General features: G+C 44.4%; 1 protein-coding gene across 1 annotated transcript; it reads left to right on the top strand.

Moving 5' to 3' along the window:
- The first annotated feature begins 359 nt into the window (after nt 1-359).
- Nucleotides 360-23,559, top strand: CPN1 (carboxypeptidase N subunit 1). The gene is made up of 9 exons (XM_061636351.1): nt 360-798; nt 4,265-4,461; nt 7,908-8,069; nt 9,068-9,250; nt 10,715-10,826; nt 17,435-17,574; nt 17,975-18,074; nt 19,511-19,629; nt 23,262-23,559. The coding sequence occupies exons 1-9, from the start codon at nt 576-578 to the stop codon at nt 23,391-23,393; spliced, it is 1,368 nt and encodes a 455-aa protein (XP_061492335.1). The 5' UTR covers nt 360-575; the 3' UTR covers nt 23,394-23,559.
- Nucleotides 23,560-23,836: the final 277 nt, after the last annotated feature.

Here is a 23,836-nt window from a genome sequence, read left to right as displayed (position 1 = left end):
ACAGGGTGCGGTTCCTCAGTCGTGAGACGGAGGCATGCTCCATGTTCAGAGGTGATTTTCTTTATTGTTTTACATGTAGCCAAGTCTTGGGTCTGGGGCTCAAAAATTGATTCCTGACACAAATGGAGCCCTCGGCAGAAGATTCTCCCGCTCCTGAATGCCCCCTTGTTTGTGAGAGTTTGATCAGGTTCCTCCTGGCCTGCAGTGAGAGTCAGGCAGCTTTAGATCCCTGTTTACCCTTCAGTTAATAAATGAACAGGCATCAGCACAACTTTCCAAAGCTTTGAATGATTCTGGCTGCAGAAAGAGTGTGCATGTGTGTGTGGAGAGAGAGAGAGAGAGAGAGAGAGAGAGCATGCAGAGCAAAAACTCAGAGTTGTAAATTCTTCCTGAGCTGTGAGGGGCATTCACTGAGATAGCCCTCCCACCACTACCACCACAGGTGCAGTGGGCTGGCACTTGGCTGTGAAACTGGAGAGAGCTGGTTTGAGTTTGCACTTTAGCTCCTAGTAGGAAGGCAGCCCAGGCTGCATTCATCTCCTCAGTGCAACGAGCTGCACGCCGCCCACAGAAGGATGGCTCAGTGGCTCTGGTTCCTCGGGAGAGTCCTGCTCTTGCTGAGAGTGGCTGCCTCAGGGAACTTCTTCCATCACCGCTATGAGGAGCTGGTGCAAGCCCTGTTCAACGTGAAGGGTGCATGCCCATATATTACCAGGCTGTACAGCATTGGACACAGCGTCCAGGGCCGCCACCTCTATGTGCTGGAGTTCAGCGACTATCCTGGCATCCATGAACCCAGTAAGTGTTCCTGGGAGAGTAACCCTTTCCTACAGCTGAGCTGTTGCTTCTTTTTGCACTGTGCCAACCCCTGCCAAGTTCAGGAGCAGTGGGGTTTGATAGTGCCATAGCTTCAAATAGGTAACCCCTGTGACCAGCAAAGTCCAGCCTCTTGGCACTCCTAACAGGACAAGCAGAAACTTTGGGGGGAAGGGCTGTGCAGGATGCAGCCATTGTGTCAGCTGACAGAGACTGGTGACTTAGCATGTTATTTCTTTTAATTGGCAAAGGACTCTAAGATTTGCCTTATTTGCCCTGCCTTGTTCTTATAACACTGCTGTGGAGCACAAGAGATGTGACCTCATCAAAGACCCGTCTTAGGTCTGTGGCTGAGGTAAAATTTAAATCCAGGTCTCTGGGATTCAACTCCAGGGCTGCATACACACCATACACTTACAGCCCATTTAAAGCAAATTTCCTCCCCCAGAGAATCCTTGGAACTGTAGTTTACCCCTCACAGAGCTATAATTCCCAGCACCATTAACAAACTACAGTTCACAGGATTCTTTGTGTATGGGAGAATGTGATTTAAATGTCTGGTGTGCACACAGGCCAGCAGCTCTCTATCCGCTGTGCCACACTGCTTCTGCAAAGAACAGCTGAGAGAACTAGACTGAGGTATGCGGTGAACCTTGGTTGGCACGGAAAACCTTGAGAGGTCCTCCTTTCCATTTGGTGCTCCATAGTTTTTTGTACTGCTATGGCAAGCTGTGGCTTTAGCAAACCATGCTAAAGTTAAGTTGATGCTGAGGACCAACAGGGAGGTGACTCCAGGCAACAGAGTCACAGGTATGAGGCAAGAATTCTAAGTTCAAAGAACATCTGCCAAGACCCTTCTCCAAACATGTCTTCCATTGAAAGTGAGACAATCTTCAACAAGAGCGAGGGCTTTTGGGGCAGTGGTGCTTTGGTTGTGGGATGCCTTCCCCAAACCAAAGAGATTCACTTGGTGTTATACTTCTGTCATTTAGGTGACAAGCAAAAGCAGTTTATTTAACTAGGCATTTAAACTGACATCAATTGTGTCTAAGTAAATGCATTTAGGGTGTTTCCAGACAGGTACTTATTGTGGGATGGTCCCTGGCATCAAAATGTCAGCCTCTATTCCCCCCCCCCATGTAATCCAGATTTACCCTTTCTGGAGAAAATCATTTAAGTTTTTGTTTTTGTTTTTTAAAAAAGCCTGTTTGCAATATCTGAATGACCTGCTTACGATATTAAGCCCCTGCCTAGAAGCACCTTAGTCTGTTTTAAGGTTTCATCTGCTACTTTTACCTCTGCCTTTCGTGTTTTATCATACTGCTCTGATATACTTAAACACTGCCCTGAAATTAAGTATGATAAAGAGTGGTATTTAGATGTTCTACATAACTAAATAATTCATTTCTTATCCGTGCAGCATTTTACCTACACAACAGCCCAGCAAGGTGGATTATACTAAGAGACAGTAAGCTTAATATTGAATGTGGTTTTGAGCCTGTGTTTCCTACCTCCAAGCTCAGCACTCTAGCCATTATACCACACAGAGTAGGGGCACTTCTAGATGAGGGCTTAATCTGCAAGTGGGCCACTGACATATTATTGCTAACGGGTTGTTGGCAACAGGCTTTTTTGGGGGGGAACCTTATTCCTAAACTTTTTTTAAAAACTTACCCTTGGAAAGCATAAATCTGGATTAAATGGGGAGGTGAACTATAGGCTAGAATTTTGATGCCAGCAATGACATGTGAACATCACAAAAAGTTGCTTGAATGCGGAGCACCGATCCCACATCAAACACCCAACTGAAAGTACCATAAGGACACCTGCAGGCCATCTGGTTGGGCAGAGGTTAGGGACACAAGACAGAGCTGAGGAAGAGAGGACAGGAAAGGGAAAGGGCTGCTCCATAAGCACAATTGCGTGAATTGTTTGCTTTGGGACCAGTAAGGTTGTAAGCCCAGCTGCCTCTCCATTTCTTCTGTGTCCAGCTTAACTGTCATAACCTAGGGCCATCTCTGTGGGACAGAGTGAAAAGTGCCCTTTTGCAGCCTGAGGAAGCTGCAGTCCTCCTGCACCCTCAAGGATGCTTTTAGAGTTAAAGGGACCATCTTATGGGGGAAAGTGGTTTTAGATAAAAGAATTTGAGGCCAGGCCAAACTGAAGGAGTGATTTCATTTTGCAGTTTGCTTTAAAAACCCCTTGAAGCTTTTGAAGTCAGGAATGTGACATACCAGTGTGAAGAGCTGGAGGAACTGGGGAAGGGGGCCCTAACTGGCTGTACAAAATAAGTGAGCAGAGGACCTGACCTTGTTGATCTGAATGGACTCTCCCATCAAGCCTGAATCACAGGAAAGATGTTTCACCCATCCCCAAATTCACACATGGGTCTGCTTCTTGCAACTCTGTTGGAGCACAGATTCTCAGGGGTTGCCCCACCCTTCCTTCAGAATTCTTTGTGAAGCTCAGTAAGGTGGAGGGGGGCTGCAGCTCAGGGGCAGAGCACTTGCTTTGCATGCCAAGGGTTCCAGGTTTCATCCCCTCTATCTCCAGGTTGGGTTAGGAATGTCCCCAGTCAGTGTGGACAGGATCAAGCTTAGGGATGGAAATATCTGTCTCTTTTGGTTCTCTCCGTTTCTCATTTTTCTAATTGTAAATTCAGTTCTCTACATTTCTGCAGCAATCTGTGAATTTTTTTTTAATTTCATGAAAATTCTCCACCATTTTAGTGCAAATTTCTCCAAATACATTTTTGTAGGCAGTTTTGTCGAAAGTACACATTTTTGCCATTTCTCATCATTTCATGCCTTTCTGCATGTTATTTTCACTCATGTATTCGTTTGTATGCACACTTTCCCCTAAAATATGCATTTTTTGTAAATGTTGTTTAGTTGACGAACTGCATCCCAAAATTCTAGTAAATGTGAATTTCAAAGGATGGCTGTGCTTCAGTTCTCATATTGTTTCAGAAATTGAGAATTTGATAAATTCTGCTTGAAATGCGAACTGAATCAAAATTGTCACCCATCCCTAATCAAGCTAGAAAGACCAATGGTCTGACTTGGTATAAAGCAGCTTCCTGTGTTCCTATGGCATCAGCATTTGCCCCTAGCTCTGTGATACACTAGATCAGCCTTCCCCAACCTGGTGCCCTCCAGATGTTCTGGATTATAGGTCTCAGTCATAGCTGGAGCTGATGAGAATTGTAGTTCAAAACATCTGAAGGGCACCAGGTTGGGGAAAGCTGCATTAGATGATGGATGGCCCCACAGAAAGATCCTTCACAGAAACATAAAAGGGCAGCTAGAGTTTAATCACTATGGAATGTCAATGGGAAACCTATGCTGTTCATTCCCACCCCCCGCTGTCTGTGTTTTCAGAGCACCATCCCACTGTGCAGTATTCTAGCTTCTCTGTTCCAATATCAGCAAATATCTCACTTCCTTAGTGGAGCCGGAGTTCAAATATGTGGCAAACATGCACGGAAATGAAGTACTGGGCCGGGAACTGTTGCTCCAGCTTGCAGAGTTCCTGTGTGAGGAGTATCGGCATGGCAATCGGCGCATCACACAGCTCATCCATGAGACACGCATTCATCTCTTGCCCTCAATGAACCCTGATGGATATGAGGTGGCAGCTGCCCAGGTACCAGGCAAGCATCCCTTTCTTATCTCAGTAATCATGGTGAAAGAAGAAGTTTGTGCTAGGGAGGCAAAGGGAGGAGTAAGAAAGCAGAGTGCAGGTCTATCAGACTTTATAGCCACTAGCAACCTCATATCTGACTTCGCTCAGGAATTCTAAGGAACCAAACAATCGGTGCTGTTTTGAAATCAGTGGTTAAAATCAGTGCAGTTTTGAAAAGTTCAGTCTGCCACCTTGATTCAAAATGGCATCCAATTGTATCCAACAAACATAGATGAAAACTTGCTCCTTGATCTCAGGAACCATCATGAAGCATTTGGTTATGATATCTGAAGATATGTCCAAATGCATAGCAAACAGACAAAAAAACTTTTGAAAACAGCAAATTTCCATTTTGGATTCTTGCATTGAGCAGTGGGTTGGATGACCTTATAGGCGCCTTCCAACTCTACAGTTCTATGATTCTAAGAGGCTGTATATTTCTAAGTACCAGACTCTAAGAGACAAATGGAGGATAACAATAATTTTGTGATCTTCCTGAGCTATTTGCCTTGCCCCTTAGCATCAGAATGGTGGGATAAACCAGTCTTGGTCTTATTTAGTATGATGGTTATTGTATATGAGACTAGACAATATTAGTCTTGTTAGATCAAACCACAATCCACCCATCCCACCGCTTTGTCTGTAACAGACAGATGCAAATTGTGCCTCGTTTGGACTCTTTTTTTGTTGATCACAACAAGCAGATACATATCTCCCCACTGTATATCTTTTTAGAGTCACTTCAAGACAAACTGTTCGTTGTGCATTCATCCTGAATTGTTTCCACAAAGTTTGCAGAAAGATTAGATGACATCAGCTATTTATTCATTTGATTTGTTTGTGGGGAGGTTAGACAATGTTGCTTCAAGCAATTGTTATTATTTCCCAGAGCAGTTTCCTGCCATTTTCCTTATCGCAAAAAGCCCAATTTGTTTTTAGAGGGGTGGGTTTGTGGTACAAAAGCATTAATCAGTGTTAACTGTGCAACCTGAATTTGCCAGTGCTATGTGATTGAATTCCACCCAAAAAGAGCAACAGTATGAAAGCATCCTTCAGCCACCATCACCTGTCTTTTCCATTGAGTTCTGTTATAATTATGAGCATGTCACATGTACACCTTTCCCTGGTTTCTTGAAAAGGTCCACATCCTGCCTACGCTTATCAGCCCACCCCAGACCCCTTAGGATGCCTCCTCCTTCAACCCCTGAAAAGAACTGGCCATATTGGTTGGGCAGACATATGTCCTATTTTACAGAAGACAGCCCTCTGTTGGAAGGAATCCTCTATTTCAAGGGCTGCCTGGTTCAAAGATAAAAAAAAAACATAAGAAGGAAGAGCTGGGGCCTTGAAGTTGCCAATCAACAGTGAGCCCCTGGATTGCAAACTGAGCAGACCCACAGGTTACCTACTCACAATCTTCCTCATTATGATGAGATGTACTGGGTTGGATCCAGGCAAAATTAGTTGAACTCAGTTAGGTCCCATTGAGATCAATGGGTTAAATTAATCAAGTCCCATTTATTTCAATGGAAGCTAAGTTCAACTAACTATAGTCTGGATCCAACTCATTGTTTTTTCCATTTAAATCATGGTAATTATTTCTAAATGTGCATCTATACATATACATTAGTATATGTGCATTTTAATGGAAATGGTGCTGCTTTTCTCCTCTTTTTTGTTGCCGATGATGCATAAGTGCAGGGCATTGTTAAGGGGGGACACAGGGGTCCTGAGCTCCCAGTCTTTTTCACTGGGGGCTGGATTTCTTTCCCCTATCAAAAACTTTTATTTATTTATTTAATTTTGTTAACAGCAAGGGTGGCTAACCTATGATCCTCCAGATGTTGGATTACAACTCCCATCATCCCTGACCATTGGCAAGGATGGCTGGGGTGGATGGAATTTGGAGTCCAATAACATCTGAAGGGCCTCAGCCTAGCCCACCCCTTCCCGATTTACAGGGTGCCTTGGCATGCTGCAAAAGACAGTGCTGATGAGACCCTGGTCACTTTCCTTATTAATTTGCCCAGAGGCAAATTTGTGCCATGGGTCTGTGTCTCAAGTCCTTAGGAAAGCCCCTGCATAAGTGGCCACCCTACACACTAAACCCTTGTGCCACAATAATAGCCAAGCTAGTAGCGTTTGGCTTTTTTCTTAGAGATTTGATTTTGTTGTAGGTTCTAGAGAAGCCCTGTGCCCTTCAAGCACATCCTGGTGGCAGGCAACCAAAGCAGATGCTTAGAAAGAATGGCTCATTTAATTATATTGAACTTGTGTCATTTTTCAAGGGTGACACCTGTACCAGATCTCCAAGAGCAAGACCCCAGAGCTATGGGTCTGGCGATAATAATAATAATAATAATAGATTTTGATAAGTCTTCTACAGTATATCAGAGGTTCTTAACCTGAGGTCCATGGAAGTGCTTCAGGGGGTCCATGAACCGTGCACAAAAATAATCAATTTCTAAAAGCAAGAAAATAAATTGTATGCAAAAGTTTGTGTTTTGTGTGCATTTTTCTGGGGAGGGGATCCATAGCTTTCATCAGATTCTCAGAGGGGTCTGTGAACCAGAAAAGGTTAAGAACCACTATTCTAGATTGCCAATGTCTTGCTTCCAAAACTCCGGGACTTGAAGGCAATGGGTTGTTGTATCCAAAGTAGCGCTAAGGAAATTGTTCCATCAATGCAAGGATTTCTGTTTGTGCAACAGAACTTTCCCCCTTTGCCTCCCCCCTGTGTGCCCCCTAAATCAGTTCTAGGGGTTCCTCCAACTCTCTGCAGCAGATTTGGGGAGAGTGGGGAGGAGTGGGAGGAGGAGAGGGGGGAAAGTCCCACTGCACAAGTGGAAATCTTTGTGCTGACAGGACACATTTGCTGGATGCTGCCCGCTGGGTTTCATCTCTGGTACTGTCAGTAATTCCTAGTCCTTTAATGCCAAAACAGAAACTATACAGAGCCAAGCCTGAGACACTGCCTAGTAAAGTGTTAAATCTCATTTGAGACCCAGATTGGTCATGCTACTATTCTCATAACTTTTTCCATGTTCAGCTGTCTAGGAGAGAAGCAACTCATATAATTCAAGCTGGAAGCAAGATTCTCTGACCACAAAAATATGAGGATTTGAATTATTGCTGGGTTTTGTGTGTGCTGTGAGCTTCTTTTGAGTGTAATCATCTGTGGGGAAGCAACAAATAAATTAAATTCTAATCTAATTTAAATGAAGACCCCTGCTAACTAGGATTACTGGAAGATCTCTATATTCTTGTTTTTGGAAAAGCTCGTTTACACACACTCTCTCTCTTTCACACACACACACCAACCAACCAACCAGAGTTACAAGGTCGGGTTTGGTATGCACTCAGTCACCCCTAGAACTTGCACATGAATGCATTCATTCTCTCTCTAGAGCCAAGATGCCTCAGGCCAGGGGTACCTCACTGGGAGAAACAATGCCAATGGAATTGACCTTAACCGTAACTTTCCTGACCTCAATATCGTCATGCACTACAATGAGAAACAGGGTGGACCCAACCATCACATACCCTTGCCAGACAACTGGAGAAGTCAGGTAACATGTTATGCCATATGTACCCAAAGCCTTTTCCAGCTGGGTGTGCTTCACAAAAACAGCACCCCTTTTAGCTTATCCACTAATCCACCCCTCTGGACTGTGGCAGTTCAGGCTTCTCTTGCCAAGATCTTTCTCTTCTTCTCTCACCTCATCTCCAACTCCAGTTGTAGTATAGGGAACTTGATGTGCTACTTCAGTGCTACTGATCTGTAGCTGCAGGACACATGGGTGCTTCAGCTTGTGCTTCTCCCAAGCCACCAATCTGACCAGTGAGGGTTGTGAAGTCCATATGGCTGACTTCCTCCTGTGATGCAGGAGCAAAATCACTCTCCCTTCTCATGCTCTTGGTCGTTTGCTAAGAGCCAGTATACCCATTCAGAAAAGGCATTTGGTTCAGTACTTCCAGGACTGTACCACTTAACAATGTAGACAGGGGAATCGTGTATTTGAACATCCTCTTATGTAAAAAACCAAAAACAAACCAACCTCTCTGCACATAGAAAAGTAACACATCCAAGCCTGGTACCAGGATATGGCATACTTGGGAAATGACAGGGGCCCAGGCAGAGTCACTGCTGTTGTATGGTAGACAGGAGTGCCAGTCCAATACAGCTGCAGCTGCTCCTGCCACCATTTTAATTTTCACAAAACACAATACTGTATGAATACCTGCACCAACCATCATCACATAGTAAGCACATGGGGGGTGCTGGGGGGAGACTACTGAGGGTGCTTTGCCTGCCCCCACCCCAGGTCTGGAACTGACACTGAAAATGTCAAGGAAATGCCTATGCTAGAACCTTTCTCCTTGACATGATACCTTTCCAACACTGGGGACTTTTACGTGGGACAGCATTCAGCCGTGCAATTCTACTTCTATGTCATAAAGTGGTGCAGTCCCAGGAAGACTGTGCTATGTGTTTGTACAAAACTGAGAATGCTGAAAATTCAGATGTGCTTCTGGCCGTGTCTTTCCTGCTTCTTCCCCTTCACAGGTAGAACCAGAGACTTTGGCTGTGATTCAGTGGATGAAAAGCTACAATTTCATTCTCTCGGCTAATCTCCACGGTGGTGCTGTAGTCGCCAATTACCCATATGACAAATCCCAAGAACAGAGAAGCCGGGACTTCTGGCGGGTAAATAGCAGCCCCACCCCTGATGACAGCCTCTTCAAGAAGGTGAGCAGTGGCAAAGATACAAGCAAGATAAGATGTTCTGTGTGGGTACCCTGGTGGATTAGAGATGGATGAGCACAGAGAATAGGGGAACTCTTTTAGGAAGAGCTAGGAGAGAAAGGATCACCATTTGATGTTGGTCAATGGTGTAGTGGAGAAGGGGTGTGGTGGGGCAGGAAGAAATAACTTTTTCTAGAGCAGGAGCACTGGGATAGTTGACTAACCCTCCTTCTTCTGGTAAGTGAACAAGGTGGTAAGGAGGCTTTCATGTTTTACTATTGTTTATGCCAATTAGCAGAGAAGAAGTCAGAGAAGGAGGAAAATAATCAAGCACAGTCTGGATCATGCTATCCATTGAAGAGATTCTTACTGCCAGCTAGCAGTTTAAATACTATAATTTCTTTGCAGTATTGTTTGCATTTGTAAGTAAAAGCCAAATCTTGCATTTCAGCTGGCTGAAGATCTTTTGTTAAAGCTCCATGTGTATTAAGTTGAACCTATGCAAGTGAGAAGGAAGTATCACAGAGTTCAATAGTGCCTTCTCCCAGGACACTAGAAATAGCAGTGGAGTCATGCCAGATAGCTGGTCAGGGATATATTTCTTTTTGTATAATGTCTCATTCCTCAGAAGTCAGCAACAGTAGATTGTTTTGTGCTTGAGCTTTAGTGTCTGTCTCCCTGATATTCTGTAACAATTGGTGTGAAGTCATCGCCTTTGTTGTGAACAACAGCACTGACATTTATTTATGTTTTCTAGCAAGGGAGATTTCCAAATTTGTTGGGTAGCTGTCACCTTGGCTCTGAAGACCAAATTAGACATTACAGCATCACATGCTGTGTGTTACAACACAGGTTATGTCAAATTCCTATAAAGTGTGTGTGAAGGTGGCATTTAAAACACAGACAGCATGGGCAGGCAGTTGAAGGGATATCGTACCTGTTCCCAATGTGTACTTCCCACCCACCCCAACCCCCTTTGAAACTCTTTCTCCTGCCCATTTTTCTCCTAGTGGAGATAACTTCCAGAGCTCCCTCAGGAGAAAAAGATTGGAGTGATTTGAAGAGAAAAGACAGATGGGGAAAGGGGGGGAGAAATCATGTGGTAAAGCACACATGGGGCTGTACCATTTCAGAATGCAAACAGAAAAATCACGTGTTTGCAATCCTGTCATGGAAACAAAAAAAAAGTGTCCTGCACAGAGAACACTAACATGTCAGGGAAAGTGCTGGACTTGATGAATATTGATCTGACCCAGCAAGGCATTCCTTATGTTTTAATCGCTCTGGCACTTTCCCTGTGTGCTGGATTTTGTTTGCTCTGAACAGTGCTGGAGTGTAGGGATCTGATGTTGCAAAGGGTGATAGCTATTTCCCCCCGTTCACAAATAAATGAATTTTAATCTGGATTCTGCCAGCGTTCTGTGGGTGAAACTGAGGGGTATGACTAGCTGGACACTTTCTTTGCAGCTGGCCAAGGGCTATTCATATGCCCATGGATGGATGCACCGGGGCATAAACTGCGGAGATATCTTTCCTGATGGCATCACCAATGGGGCCTCCTGGTATTCGCTCAGCAAGGGTAAGGCCAAGGGGGCAAGGTGAGAGCATGAGAAAGTAAGGGAGCTGGCACATTTTGGAGACAAGGATTTGAAGTGGCCTGTGTAGGAGAAATGGGAAGTGGAAGGACTGGGAGAACAGGAAATTGGGGGGGGCAGAGGGGGGGGCAGAAGAGCAACAGGGAAGGGAGAGACTCTACTATGTCGTTCTTGAGGGAAGAAACTCTGTATGTCTGGCTTCACCAGGAAATGCTGTACTTTGGAAGAGGAGATGAAAAGCTGAGGATGTCTGCACCTGAGGAAGCCTGTTGTGTTTCTGTTTCATAATCATGATGGTTCTTCCACCTATGTAATGTGTGAGGGGGGAATCTTTTTCATCCAAGGGCCCCTTTCCCTCATGGGCAGCCTTCTGGGGGTCACATGCCAGTGGTGGGCAGGGCCAGAGGCAGAACTGGACAAAGCAGCCAGGCCTACAGCAGGGCTGATGATGGGCGTTTCCATGGGAAGAATCCCAAGGGGAAGATAGAGAGGACTGGAGGGTTGCATTTGGCTCCCAGGTCTGAGGTTCTCCATTCCTGCTGCATTGTGGTATATGTGGGGCTGCCCCTGAAAAAAGTCCAGAAACTGCAGTTGGTGGTACTAAATGCAGCTAACTGTATGGCCATATTTAGTTGATATTTTTTAAAATAAAAATTAAATAAATAAAAATACAGTATCATGCCCTTCCTCCCAGAAGGAGCCCAGGGTGACAAACAAAACACTAAAAACACTCTAAAAATCTTAAAAACAGACTTTAAGATATATTACAAGTACATATTAAAAGAAAACATCTTTCAAAAAAACAGTTTTTAAAACATCTTAAAAAGCAATTCCAACACAGATGCAGACTGGCATAAGGTCTCTGCTTAAAAGGCTTGTTGAAACAGAAAGGACTTCAGCAGGTATGAAAAAGATGACACAGTTGGTGTCTGTGTAATATTTAAGGGGATGGAATTCCAAAGGGTAGGTGCCACATCATTAAAGGTCCTATGTTGTGCAGAACAGGCCCCTGATAAGATGGTATCTGCAGAAGGCCTTCACCTGCAGAGCACAGTGATCAACTAGGTATATAAGGGGTAAGATGATCTTTCACGTATCCTAGTCCTAAGCTGTATAGGGCTTTGTACACCAAAACCAGAACTTTGGGGGATTTGGCCCTATAGCTTATGGGCAGCCAATGCAGTTCTTTCAGCAGTGGGATGACATGTTGGTGATACCCTGACCCAGTTAGCAGTCGCACTGCTGCATTTTGCACCAGCTGCAGATTCTAGACCAACCTCAAGGGCAGCCCCACATGGCACACATTACAGTAATCCAGCCTGGAGGTTACCAGTGCATGGAGAAAGTGTCAGGCTATCCTGATCTGGAAAAAGCTGTAACTGTCTTAATAGCCAAAGCTGGTAAAAGGCACTCCTAGCCACTGAGGTAACCTGGGCCTCTAGCAACAAAGATGGATCCAGAAGTACCCCCAGACTATGAACCTGCTCTTTCAGAGGAAGTATAACCCAATCCAAAGCAAGCAATTGACCGATTATCCGAACTCAGGAACCACCAACCCACAGCGCTTGTGTCTTGCTAGGATTCAGACTCAGTTTATTGGCCCTCATCCAGCCCACCACCGAGTCCAGGCACTAGTCCTGGGCTTGCATGGCCTCTCCCAATTCAGATATACAGCTCAGGACAAGGATACCTGAAAGACTGTCTTACCCTTTATATACCTTATATACCCAGTTGATCACTGTGCTCTGCAGGAGAGGGCCTCCTGCAGATACCATCTTATCAGGAGGTTCGTTCTGCACAATATAGGAAATGGACCCTTAGTGTGGCAGCACCTACCCTGTGGAAGTCCCTCCCTTTGAATATTAGGCAGGTGCCATCTCTGCTATCTTTTTGGCGCCTTTTGAAGGCCTTCCTCTTTCAACAAGCCTTTTAGGTTGAGACCTATCCCAGTCTGCGTCTCTGTTAGAATTGCTTAATATGTTTTTTAATAATGTTTTTAACCCTTTTTTAAAGTTGTTTTTTTTTTAAATGTTTTTAACGCTGTTTTGTTTTAATGTATTTTAAGATCTGTTTTTATTATGTTTTAAAGTGTTTTTAGTGCTTTGTTTGCTGCCCTGGGCTCCTGCTGGGAGGAAGGCCGGGATACAAATTAAATAATTAATTAAATAAATAAATGTTACAGAGAAGTAGAGCTGGGTATCATCAGCGTACTGCTGACACCTCACCCCAGATGTCCTGATGACTTCTTCCAAGGGCTTCATATAGAAATTAAACAGCATTGGGGACAAGATGGTACCCTGTGGCACTCCACAGCACAGCTGCCAAGGAGCCAAAAGACAATCACTCAATGCTATTCTCTGAAAAAGCCCCTGAAGGCAGGATCAAAACCACTGTAAAACAGTGCCTCCGATACCCATCTCACAAAGTCAGCTCTGAAGGATACCATGGTCAATAGTATCAAAAGCCACCAAGAGATCAAGTAAGAATAACAGGGTCGCACTCCCCCTGACCTTCTCCCAATAAAGGTCATCCATCAAGGCAACCAAGGCCGGTTCAGTCCCATAACCGGGCCTGAACCCGGATTGAAATAGGTCAAGATAATGTGTTTCATCCAAGAGTTCTTGCAGTTGCTGCGCCGCCCACAACTCTCTCGATCACCTTCCCTAACATTTTATCACTTGAACAGGCTTTCATTTTGTTTCTGGGTGCAGTTCAAGGCATCAGTCTTACCTTAATGCCCAAAGACATACCTGAAGGATTGTCTCCTCTCACATGAACCTACCCAGATATTAGGGGTCTTCAAGAGAGGCCCTCTTGCATAGCTGTCCACCTAGTAATGTGTGATGGATGCATAACTGGGCCTTCTCATCAGCAGTGCCCAGATGACCAGCTTTACTGCCCCAAGAGGTTTGGCTCTCCTCATCTTTTAGCTCAGAGGGCTGGGGAAAACTCTTGGTTTGAATGTACTTTCTATGTACCTGCCTGGTGTTTTTGAGTTGTCTTGCTGCTTCTCAGGTTTCTGTTATTTTGGGGCAGGGGCTGTTTGTTTTATTGCTTTATTGTTAGCAATCTGTAAGCTATTCTGAAGGCCCTGTTTAGGTAGAAGATGTGGGGTAGAGATGATTTTATAAAAACAGAGGTAGGAAACCTTTTTCAGCCCACTGGCCACATGCAAGAGCCACATGCCAGTGATGGGCAGGGCCAGTTACAAAAGTGGGCAAAACAACAAATGTACATGTTATCTTTGTACAGTAGGCTAGAGTCTACACACACATAAGAACATAAGAACATAAGAAGAGCCTGCTGGATCAGGCCAGTGGCCCATCTAGTCCAGCATCCTGTTCTCACAGTGGCCAACCAGGTGCCTGGGGGAAGCCCGCAAGCAGGACCCGAGTGCAAGAACACTCTCCCCTCCTGAGGCTTCCGGCAACTGGTTTTCAGAAGCATGCTGCCTCTGACTAGGGTGGCAGAGCACAGCCATCATGGCTAGTAGCCATTGATAGCCCTGTCCTCCATGAATTTGTCTAATCTTCTTTTAAAGCCGTCCAAGCTGGTGGCCATTACTGCATCTTGTGGGAGCAAATTCCATAGTTTAACTATGCGCTGAGTAAAGAAGTACTTCCTTTTGTCTGTCCTGAATCTTCCAACATTCAGCTTCTTTGAATGTCCACGAGTTCTAGTATTATGAGAGAGGGAGAAGAACTTTTCTCTATCCACTTTCTCAATGCCATGCATAATTTTATACACTTCTATCATGTCTCCTCTGACCCGCCTTTTCTCTAAACTAAAAAGCCACAAATGCTGCAACCTTTCCTCGTAAGGGAGTCGCTCCATCCCCTTGATCATTCTGGTTGCCCTCTTATGAACCTTTTCCAACTCTATAATATCCTTTTTGAGATGAGGCGACCAGAACTGTACACAGTATTCCAAATGCGGCCGCACCATAGATTTATACAACGGCATTATGATATCGGCTGTTTTATTTTCAATACCTTTCCTAATTATCGCTAGCATGGAATTTGCCTTTTTCACAGCTGCCGCACACTGGGTCGACATTTTCATTGTGCTGTCCACTACAACCCTGAGGTCTCTCTCCTGGTCGGTCACCGCCAGTTCAGACCCCATGAGCGTATATGTGAAATTAAGATTTTTTGCTCCAATATGCATAATTTTACACTTGTTTATATTGAATTGCATTTGCCATTTTTCTGCCCATTCATTCAGTTTGGAGAGGTCTTTTTGGAGCTCTTCGCAATCCCTTTTTGTTTTAACAACCCTGAACAATTTAGTGTCGTCAGCAAACTTGGCCACTTCACTGCTCACTCCTAATTCTAGGTCATTAATGAACAAGTTGAAAAGTACAGGTCCCAATACCGATCCTTGAGGGACTCCACTTTCTACAGCCCTCCATTGGGAGAACTGTCCGTTTATTCCTACTCTCTGCTTTCTGCTTCTTAACCAATTCCTTATCCACAAGAGGACCTCTCCTCTTATTCCATGACTGCTAAGCTTCCTCAGAAGCCTTTGGTGAGGTACCTTGTCAAACGCTTTTTGAAAGTCTAAGTACACTATGTCCACTGGATCACCTCTATCTATATGCTTGTTGACACTCTCAAAGAATTCTAATAGGTTACTGAGACAGGACTTTCCCTTGCAGAAGCCATGCTGGCTCTGCTTCAGCAAGGCTTGTTCTTCTATGTGCTTAGTTAATCTAGCTTTAATAATACTTTCTACCAGTTTTCCAGGGACAGAAGTTAAGCTAACTGGCCTGTAATTTCCGGGATCCCCTCTGGATCCCTTTTTGAAGATTGGCGTTACATTTGCCACTTTCCAGTCCTCAGGCACGGAGGAGGACCCAAGGGACAAGTTACATATTTTAGTTAGCAGATCAGCAATTTGTCCTTTGAGTTCTTTGAGAACTCTCGGGTGGATGCCATCCGGGCCCGGTGATTTGTCAGTTTTTATATTGTCCATTAAGCTTAGAACTTCCTCTCTCGTTACCACTATTTGTCTCAGTTCCTCAGAATCCCTTCCTGCAAATGTTAGTTCAGGTTCAGGGATCTGCCCTATATCTTCCACTGTGAAGACAGATGCAAATAATTCACTTAGCTTCTCTGCAATCTCCTTATCGTTCTTTAGTACACCTTTGACTCCCTTATCATCCAAGGGTCCAATTGTCTCCCTAGATGGTCTCCTGCTTTGAATGTATTTATAGAATTTTTTGTTGTTGGTTTTTATGTTCTTAGCAATGTGCTCCTCAAATTCTTTTTTAGCATCCCTTATTGTCTTCTTGCATTTCTTTTGCCAGAGTTTGTGTTCTTTTTTATTTTCTTCATTCGGACAAGACTTCCATTTTCTGAAGGAAGACTTTTTGCCTCTAAGAGCTTCCTTGACTTTGCTCGTTAACCATGCTGGCATCTTCTTGGCCCTGGCGGTACCTTTTCTGATCTGCGGTATGCACTCCAGTTGAGCTTCTAATATAGTGTTTTTAAACAACTTCCAAGCATTTTCGAGTGATGTGACCCTCTGGACTTTGTTTTTCAGCTTTCTTTTTACCAATCCCCTCATTTTTGTGAAGTTTCCTCTTTTGAAGTCAAATGTGACCGTGTTGGATTTTCTTGGCAATTGGCCAGTTACATGTATGTTTAATTTAATAGCACTGTGGTCACTGCTCCCAATCGGTTCAACAACACTTACATCTTGCACCAGGTCCCGGTCCCCACTGACGATTAAGTCCAGGGTTGCCGTCCCTCTGGTCGGTTCCATGGCCAACTGGTCTAGGGAATAGTAATTTAGAATATCTAGAAACTTTGCTTCTTTGTCATGACTGGAACACATATGCAGCCAGTCTATGTCCGGGTAGTTGAAGTCACCCATTACTACCACATTTCCTAGTTTGGATGCTTCCTCAATTTCATATCTCATCTCAAGGTCTCCCTGAGCATTTTGATCAGGGGGACGATAGATCGTTCCCAGTATTAAGTCCCTCCTGGGGCACGGTATCACCACCCACAACGATTCTGTGGAGGAGTCTGCCTCTTTTGGGGTTTCGAGCTTGCTGGATTCAATGCCTTCTTTCACGTATAGAGCGACTCCGCCACCAATACGTCTTTCCCTGTCCTTCCGATATAGTTTATATCCAGGGATAACCGTATCCCACTGGTTTTCTCCATTCCACCAGGTCTCGGTTATGCTCACTATATCAATGCTCTTCTCTTCTCTCACACCCTTCCCTATCCTCCATCCAGGCATGCAATAGGCATTATCACAGTTCAAGGACATGTTCCAGCCAGAGCATGGAAAAGTTACTTTTTTTGAACTACAACTCCCATCAGCCCCAGCCAGCATGGCCATTGGATTGGGCTGATGGGAGCTGTAGTTCAAAAATGGAACTTTTCCAAGCTCTGGTTCCAGCCAATTGCGGGGTGCAGCAGGGTCAATGAGTGGTGTGGTCTGGGGAAAGAGTGTGTGGCCTGGAGAGAGTTCCGAGAGCCAGACAGAGAAGTATGAAAGGCTGCATTTGGCCCCCAGGCCTAAGGTTCTTCAGCCCTGTTATAACACAAATAAATATTCTCAACCCTTTGCCTCGTAGGGATGCAGGATTTCAATTACCTACACACCAACTGCTTTGAGATTACCCTCGAACTGAGCTGCAAAAAATTCCCACCACGGGATGAATTGGAATCAGAGTGGCTGGCAAACCGTGAGGCACTTATCGCCTACATAGAGGAGGTAATAAAGCTGCCAGGATGTCACCCTGCCCAATCCCCCTACAGAAGCATCTCAAGTTGGTCCTCATCTCTAACCAATGCTCAAAGGCCTTATACCACGTCAGACCACTGGTCCATCTAGCTCAGTAGTGGCAGCGGCTTTCAAGGGCATCATACAGGTTCTTTCCCAGCCTTACCTGGAGATGCCAGGGACTGACCCTGAGGTCTTTTGCATGCAAAGCATGTGCTCTACCATTGAACTAGAATGCATTACATGGGGGAGAGACAAGCTCTGTTCTATGGAACAAGGAAAGCTGAACCACTGCTCTTTACGTCTAGGCACTGTGGACTGTTGCCTTACACACCCAAGTCCCCCAGTCCTAAGGGTGTTGGGTTATTTGTTTGGTATTTGTGTTCTGTAGGTTCACCAGGGCATCAAAGGCCTGGTGTCAGATGAGAACAACAACAAACTAGCAGGTGCTGTCATTTCTGTTGAAGGAATTGGCCATGATGTCACTTCAGGTTGGTACCCAGCTTGACACAGGTCAGATTGATTTTCTTAGGTGGTTCTTAAATCACATTACTTCTATTTGCATTTCCCACATTTATAATTTGAAAGAAAAACATGCATGTGGCTATTATGTATGTTTTTGCTTTGAAAATAGCTCTGTTCTGCTTTCTGAATTGCATTAACAATAATAACATTCACAGTGAGTAATTCTGGAAGAATAAAAGGGGTTCTGAGAGTCACTTGTGAAAATACTCTATTCCTTGTGACCATGTCCCCCAGGGCTATAGAGAGCATAGGCATCTCATACAGAAACAAGCAAACAACTGACTAAGTCATAAGTTATGTCTGTAGATCTATGATCTATTAGGCAGCAAGCCACAGTTTCAATATAGGAAACATCTGATAACTTAATAGTCATAGCTTATCTAGTCCAACCCTCTGCTAATGCAGTCCATCTGTTATTATACCAGTGGCCCATTGGGTTCTACAAGGTTTTTTTCTTTAAGATTTGGGAATCTAATCACTCTCCAACTTTCTGCAGCAATACCAGCAATTACTATAAGTGGAGATAGAGTATTTGATAGGTCAACTTTTCATCTGAGAATCCCTGGTCTACAGGTCTTGCTTTATACTCCTTGTCTAACTCAAGATCCCATCTATTCTGAATAGAGGTTAGGTGCAAAGAGCTTCTGTCTGTGAGTGAACATAGCAGTGGCTGATGTTAGTGCTTTTCTCAACATTGATTGGAGGAGGTGGAGGCATGCCCATATCATTTTGTGATCCTGTCTCTTTTTTTGCTATTTTATACGTGGGAGCCATTATGGCATGCCCCTATGGCAGCCATTTTGTAATATGCCAAAATTGTAGCCATTTTATGATTGGCACCCATGTCACTTTCTTAAAATTGTGCTCACTAACCAAAGAAGGTTGGAGACTCCTGGTAACTGATCACCACATTTACACCTTTTCAAAAGTCATATATTGGCTGGTGATTTAGAGGATCCGTGTAACAATGAAGCACATGGCACATTTTGTTTGCCATTGGGATTTGTTTACTCAACCCATCTTCAGTGCCTCTGACATGGTTTCCTTGGAATCTCCTTCCTGTGCCACTCTGCTGACTAATCCAACAGGAGTGTTGAGTACACAGTGTAATGCCTTAGCTGGTTGGTCCAGTTGCTCTTTAAATGACATGCCACAAGCCTCTGGTTCTATTATACTGGTTCTTTGGCCTGGCCCAGAAACATTTGTGAATCTGAGTTGCATTCATAGTGAGTGTCAATGGGCATATATGTACCTCAGTGTCTTACTAGAGAAGTAATCTTTCTGACCAGAGTTTTCTCCTAAGACTCCCTAATCATGGGGCCGAGGTCAATGAAGGCTAGTCCATGTGGTGTTCCCTGGATCTGCCATCTGTACCTTCTCAGCACCTCTTTCTCTCTTGTAGGTGAACAAGGTGACTATTTCCGACTGCTGTTGCCTGGCACTTATGCAGTTACTGCATTAGCAGATGGATATCAGCCACAGACAATGACAGTGACCGTGGGCCCAGCTGAGCCCTCAGTGGTGAGTGTTGTGGCAAGGCTGAAGGTACCAGATTATCTCAAGTTGGGCATTAGAAGATGAATTAGTATAAGGCCAGCTGGGAGAAAGTAGGAAGGAACTACATTTCCCCCTCCCTCCGGGAGACTGGTGTCCTGGAATCAGGACTTGCAGAAATGTGGGAACATTGGGAAACATCTGCCCAGCACAGACCTAGTTCAGCTCCTATTCCAAACTGATAGAGAGAAAACTTCACATCAAACCCTCCCTACATTTCCCTTGAGTACTGCCGCATTCAGTTCTCTCCATGACATGCTCATTGGACACACAGTCTCAGGTCCAAGATGGATGGTTTATAGGAAGTCACGAGCATCTCTTTGTGCTCCTGGTGCTCCACTACAGCCTTAGCTGGGAAAACAATGCAGCTCCTACTCTTCAAGTTGTGCTTCCTAGGGTCAGTGTCAGCACCTGGTATCCTTGGGCTGCTGCTGGGGCCCCAACATCCCAACAACAGGGTACACCACTGGCACCTGCCCTTTTTAAAGAATTAATTCTGTCTGGGTGTTCCAAGCAGCACCAGATGGTTGGTCTTGGCCACTATTTTAATTTTGCATATTTCCCCATACGTAGTATTGCCCTGGGGCATTGTGGGAAATTTAAATGGCAGCTTGACATCTGCCTGGCACTCCTTCGAGCTCTGTTGTTGCCATTAGGTATGCCCAGGGCCCCCTCAAACCTGGAACTGGCCTAGCGCTACTATTGTTTGTCCAAAGTTATAAAAGGGAGTTATATATTTTGCTGGTCAAGTCTCTGATGAAAAGGGTTAGAAACTTTTTAGCTACACAGCACTCTTAATCGCCACTCTATTTGTGTAGCTTTGTAGAACTAAACTAGCAAATTTCCTATCAAAATTTTAGCTGTCTTGAAAAATTCTATTTTGAAGGGTAGGATATACATGAATACATGCCCCTTGCCTGTCTCTGATGGAAAGTTGGAGAATCTCAATAGACTTTCTCCCCCCCCCTTCCCTGACTTTTTGCTGTGCTATTTATGTGGCCTTGGGATGTTGTGTAACACAGTTGTGTTTTAACTTAGCAACCATATTCCATACAAAAGAAGGAAGTTTGGCATGTTTCCATTTTTGGCAGTGCTAGAGAGTGGGGGGTTGGGTGTGCTTTTTGTCCTGAGGTGCTAGAATGATAATTTCTCTGTATAGCTATCTGTATTTACTATCTGCTTGCGACTTGGGGGGATGCTGCTGGATTTTAAGCCGCAGGAGGTGGCCGGGACCCTCTTTTAAGCCAAGGCTGATTTCAGTGACCACACTGTTAGGAGCACTGTGCTAGCTCATGTAAAAAAAAAATACATACATCAAGAGGCATTCGTTAGTTATGTTTCCCTCCAGGAAAATCTCCTTTGTCACCAGGCTGCTTTACACAGCATACCAGCCTCCTAGGCCTCAAGGTCACATTCCGCCACCCACGTGCCTGCAGCCCTCCTGTGACTCTCTGGTGGTCCCAGTCTTCTCTGTGAGCTTCTACTCTTCTTGAGCTTTCTGCCTAGGCCCTCCCTATTTCATTTTGCTCTCAAGAGAGATTTTTCTGGAATGTATTTCTGATAATTTACTGAGGCTTTACTGCCAGGGAAACCCTCATTTTGGAGGGGGATGTAGTGTTTGTTGTGTGTGGAGGGGAGTGGGGAAGCAGTGCTGTGAATTGGCACAGCTGAGCCAACTGCTAGAGGAAGGAGAGATGGACATTTATAGCTCATTTGCTGGATCCCTAGCAAATATTTCCTTGTTCCATCAAAGACTAAAATAAATATTTTTAATTAAACTCACTGAGCTTTGTTGGGGCCAGATCTTGTCACGTGGGGTAAGCAACATTCTTGTACTTCAGTCTTTTGAATCATACATTTTTGTGTATGTGAGGCCATCATTGAGCCAGGCTGTATCCGTGCGGGTAGTGTTTCATCTCTACATTAGATGCACAGCAATGTGCAACCAACTGTCAGCATCTCTGCTGTGTCATTGGTCAGTTGCATGCTGCATGAGCAACCAAACATCCTCTGAACCTGTGCCACAGACAGCTACCATTACCAGAATGACAGCAGTGCCATTTACACATTACCCCAAAAGAGGAAATGCTTCACACAAAAAAGAGGGCAAAAGGTGATAGATTTACATATGCTAATTCATCATAATCATTTTATTAACTATAGCCAGTCACCCTATTCCATATGTTGGCTAGAGAATTCATAAAATAAATTATTTCATTTATGAATCACTTCCTGTGGAGCATCTCAGAGTGATTTCCCCATCCACAACTGTGAACTACAACTGAAATAAATTATTAAAAGCAACTAAAACCACAATTAAAATACAGATTTTCAAAAAACTAAGACCATAAGAAAGCCAAGGTGAACACAAAGGTCTTCACCCCAGTGCTGAAAAAAAGCACAAAGATGCAGTAGCTAAACCTCTCTGGAAGGCTGTTCCATAACTCGGGTGCCACTACTGAAAAGGCCCTGTCCCTGGTAGCTACCCACTTCACTTCATTTAACAAAGACACCCGAAGCAGGGCCTCTCAAGAAGTTGTTAAGGTACATGTGGGAGAAGGTGACCCTTTGGGTAACCCCGTCCCAAATGCTTTAGAATTTAAAGGTGAAAACCAGATGGAAACAGACTGAATATATTCATTTACATGCAACTTTAGAAATAATCAGTAGCAGACAGGGTTGTGCAGCTGTGACACTCGTCTGACCTCCCTTGGCTGAGTTGCTGCTGCATACTGGATGGGAAGGACCAAGGAGGTTAGTGCAGTGCAAACACCCTGGCAGGAACACCAGATTGACTCTGCCAGCAGGTTTGCACCGCACCACCCTTGATGCCACTTTGCCCTTCCACCTTGCCATCCCAGTATGCAGCAGCAATTTAGCTGGAGGGAGGTCAGGCGAGTAGCACAGCCCTACCATGCCATCTGCTACTGAAAACAATTACTATAATTTAAATAGAAATACAATACATCTCACCGTAGGGGGGAAGAGTCTCACCACATGGCCTCTATGCCTGCTCAGTCAGCAGTCCAGATGCTGACTATCAAAGGGCAACTTCAAGGCCTCCCCATCTACCCACTGCTCTCCCTTTTCATTGTTATGTTATGATTTATTGGTATAATGGTTTTTGGCTGAAAGGCCCCCACAGTTGTGAACAGCATATTAATACCAAAGAACTATACAATAAAACTACACTCAAAAATAATATACAATAGCAAATTCACAAAATACCCACCAATCTCACTAGATACATGTTAAGAATGCTTGTTAACCCTGAAACAAAGAAACAGAAAAAAAATATCAATCAAGCCACCACTATCTTTCACCTACAGTTCTTTATCTTTAAACTGCATTTAAACTGAGTAACTCTTCAGACAGAGGACTGCCTTTTCTAAAGTAGGACACAGAGCTATTATCAATGCCTCTGATATTTCTCTTTGAGCTGAAAAATTATATCATGGTATGTATGGTTCATTTTACAGCAATTCTAGATTTGTGCTTTCATGATTGCCAAAATCCGTATCTCCAATGTGAAGGAGTAACATATTATGTGGCTCTGCGGTGGGTGTCAGGATGTACTCTAATGGTCTTCTCTCTTCCAGGTGCATTTTCAACTCAGACAGAACACTGCAGACAACTTTCCTGTACCAAAGGCTTCTGGCAGAGCCCACAACAGTAAAGCTTTCCTCAAGAAGGTTGTGCCACGAGCTGCCCAATGGGAGACACAGTGGTGAAGGTAGACCTCGGCTAGATGAAGGCTGGTGGAGATATTGAACACGAAAAGTCAATAATGCTGGCAGATGAACTTTCTAAGATCCATCCACACCCTCTTGTGACCCCCCACAAACATGAAATGAGCCTAGATCTCCTCATTTATTAAATGTCTAATATTTAACTGAAGTATGTGTCAGAGACCACAGGTCCAACCCCTTAACTCCAGGGCAATTGTCTCCGGGCAGGCACTCCCCATGCTTCTCCTTGTCAGGGAGGAGTTGCACCTAACACCAACCCTGTAAGGTAGGTAGACCACCACTACCCCTTAACTTGGTCTCCTACTCTGAGTCAAGGGGAATTCAGAGCACCCATAGACTGGCAGACATTCCTAAGAGCAAGAGCCAAATGTTCCACTCACTGCTTTGGAGCCTTCAGCCAAACCCAAATCAGTGGCTTTGTGGTC

Source organism: Rhineura floridana, chromosome 7 (assembly GCF_030035675.1).
Source record: "Rhineura floridana isolate rRhiFlo1 chromosome 7, rRhiFlo1.hap2, whole genome shotgun sequence".
Lineage (NCBI taxonomy): Eukaryota > Metazoa > Chordata > Lepidosauria > Squamata > Rhineuridae > Rhineura > Rhineura floridana.
This window is presented reverse-complemented; position numbering and strand designations above follow the sequence as displayed.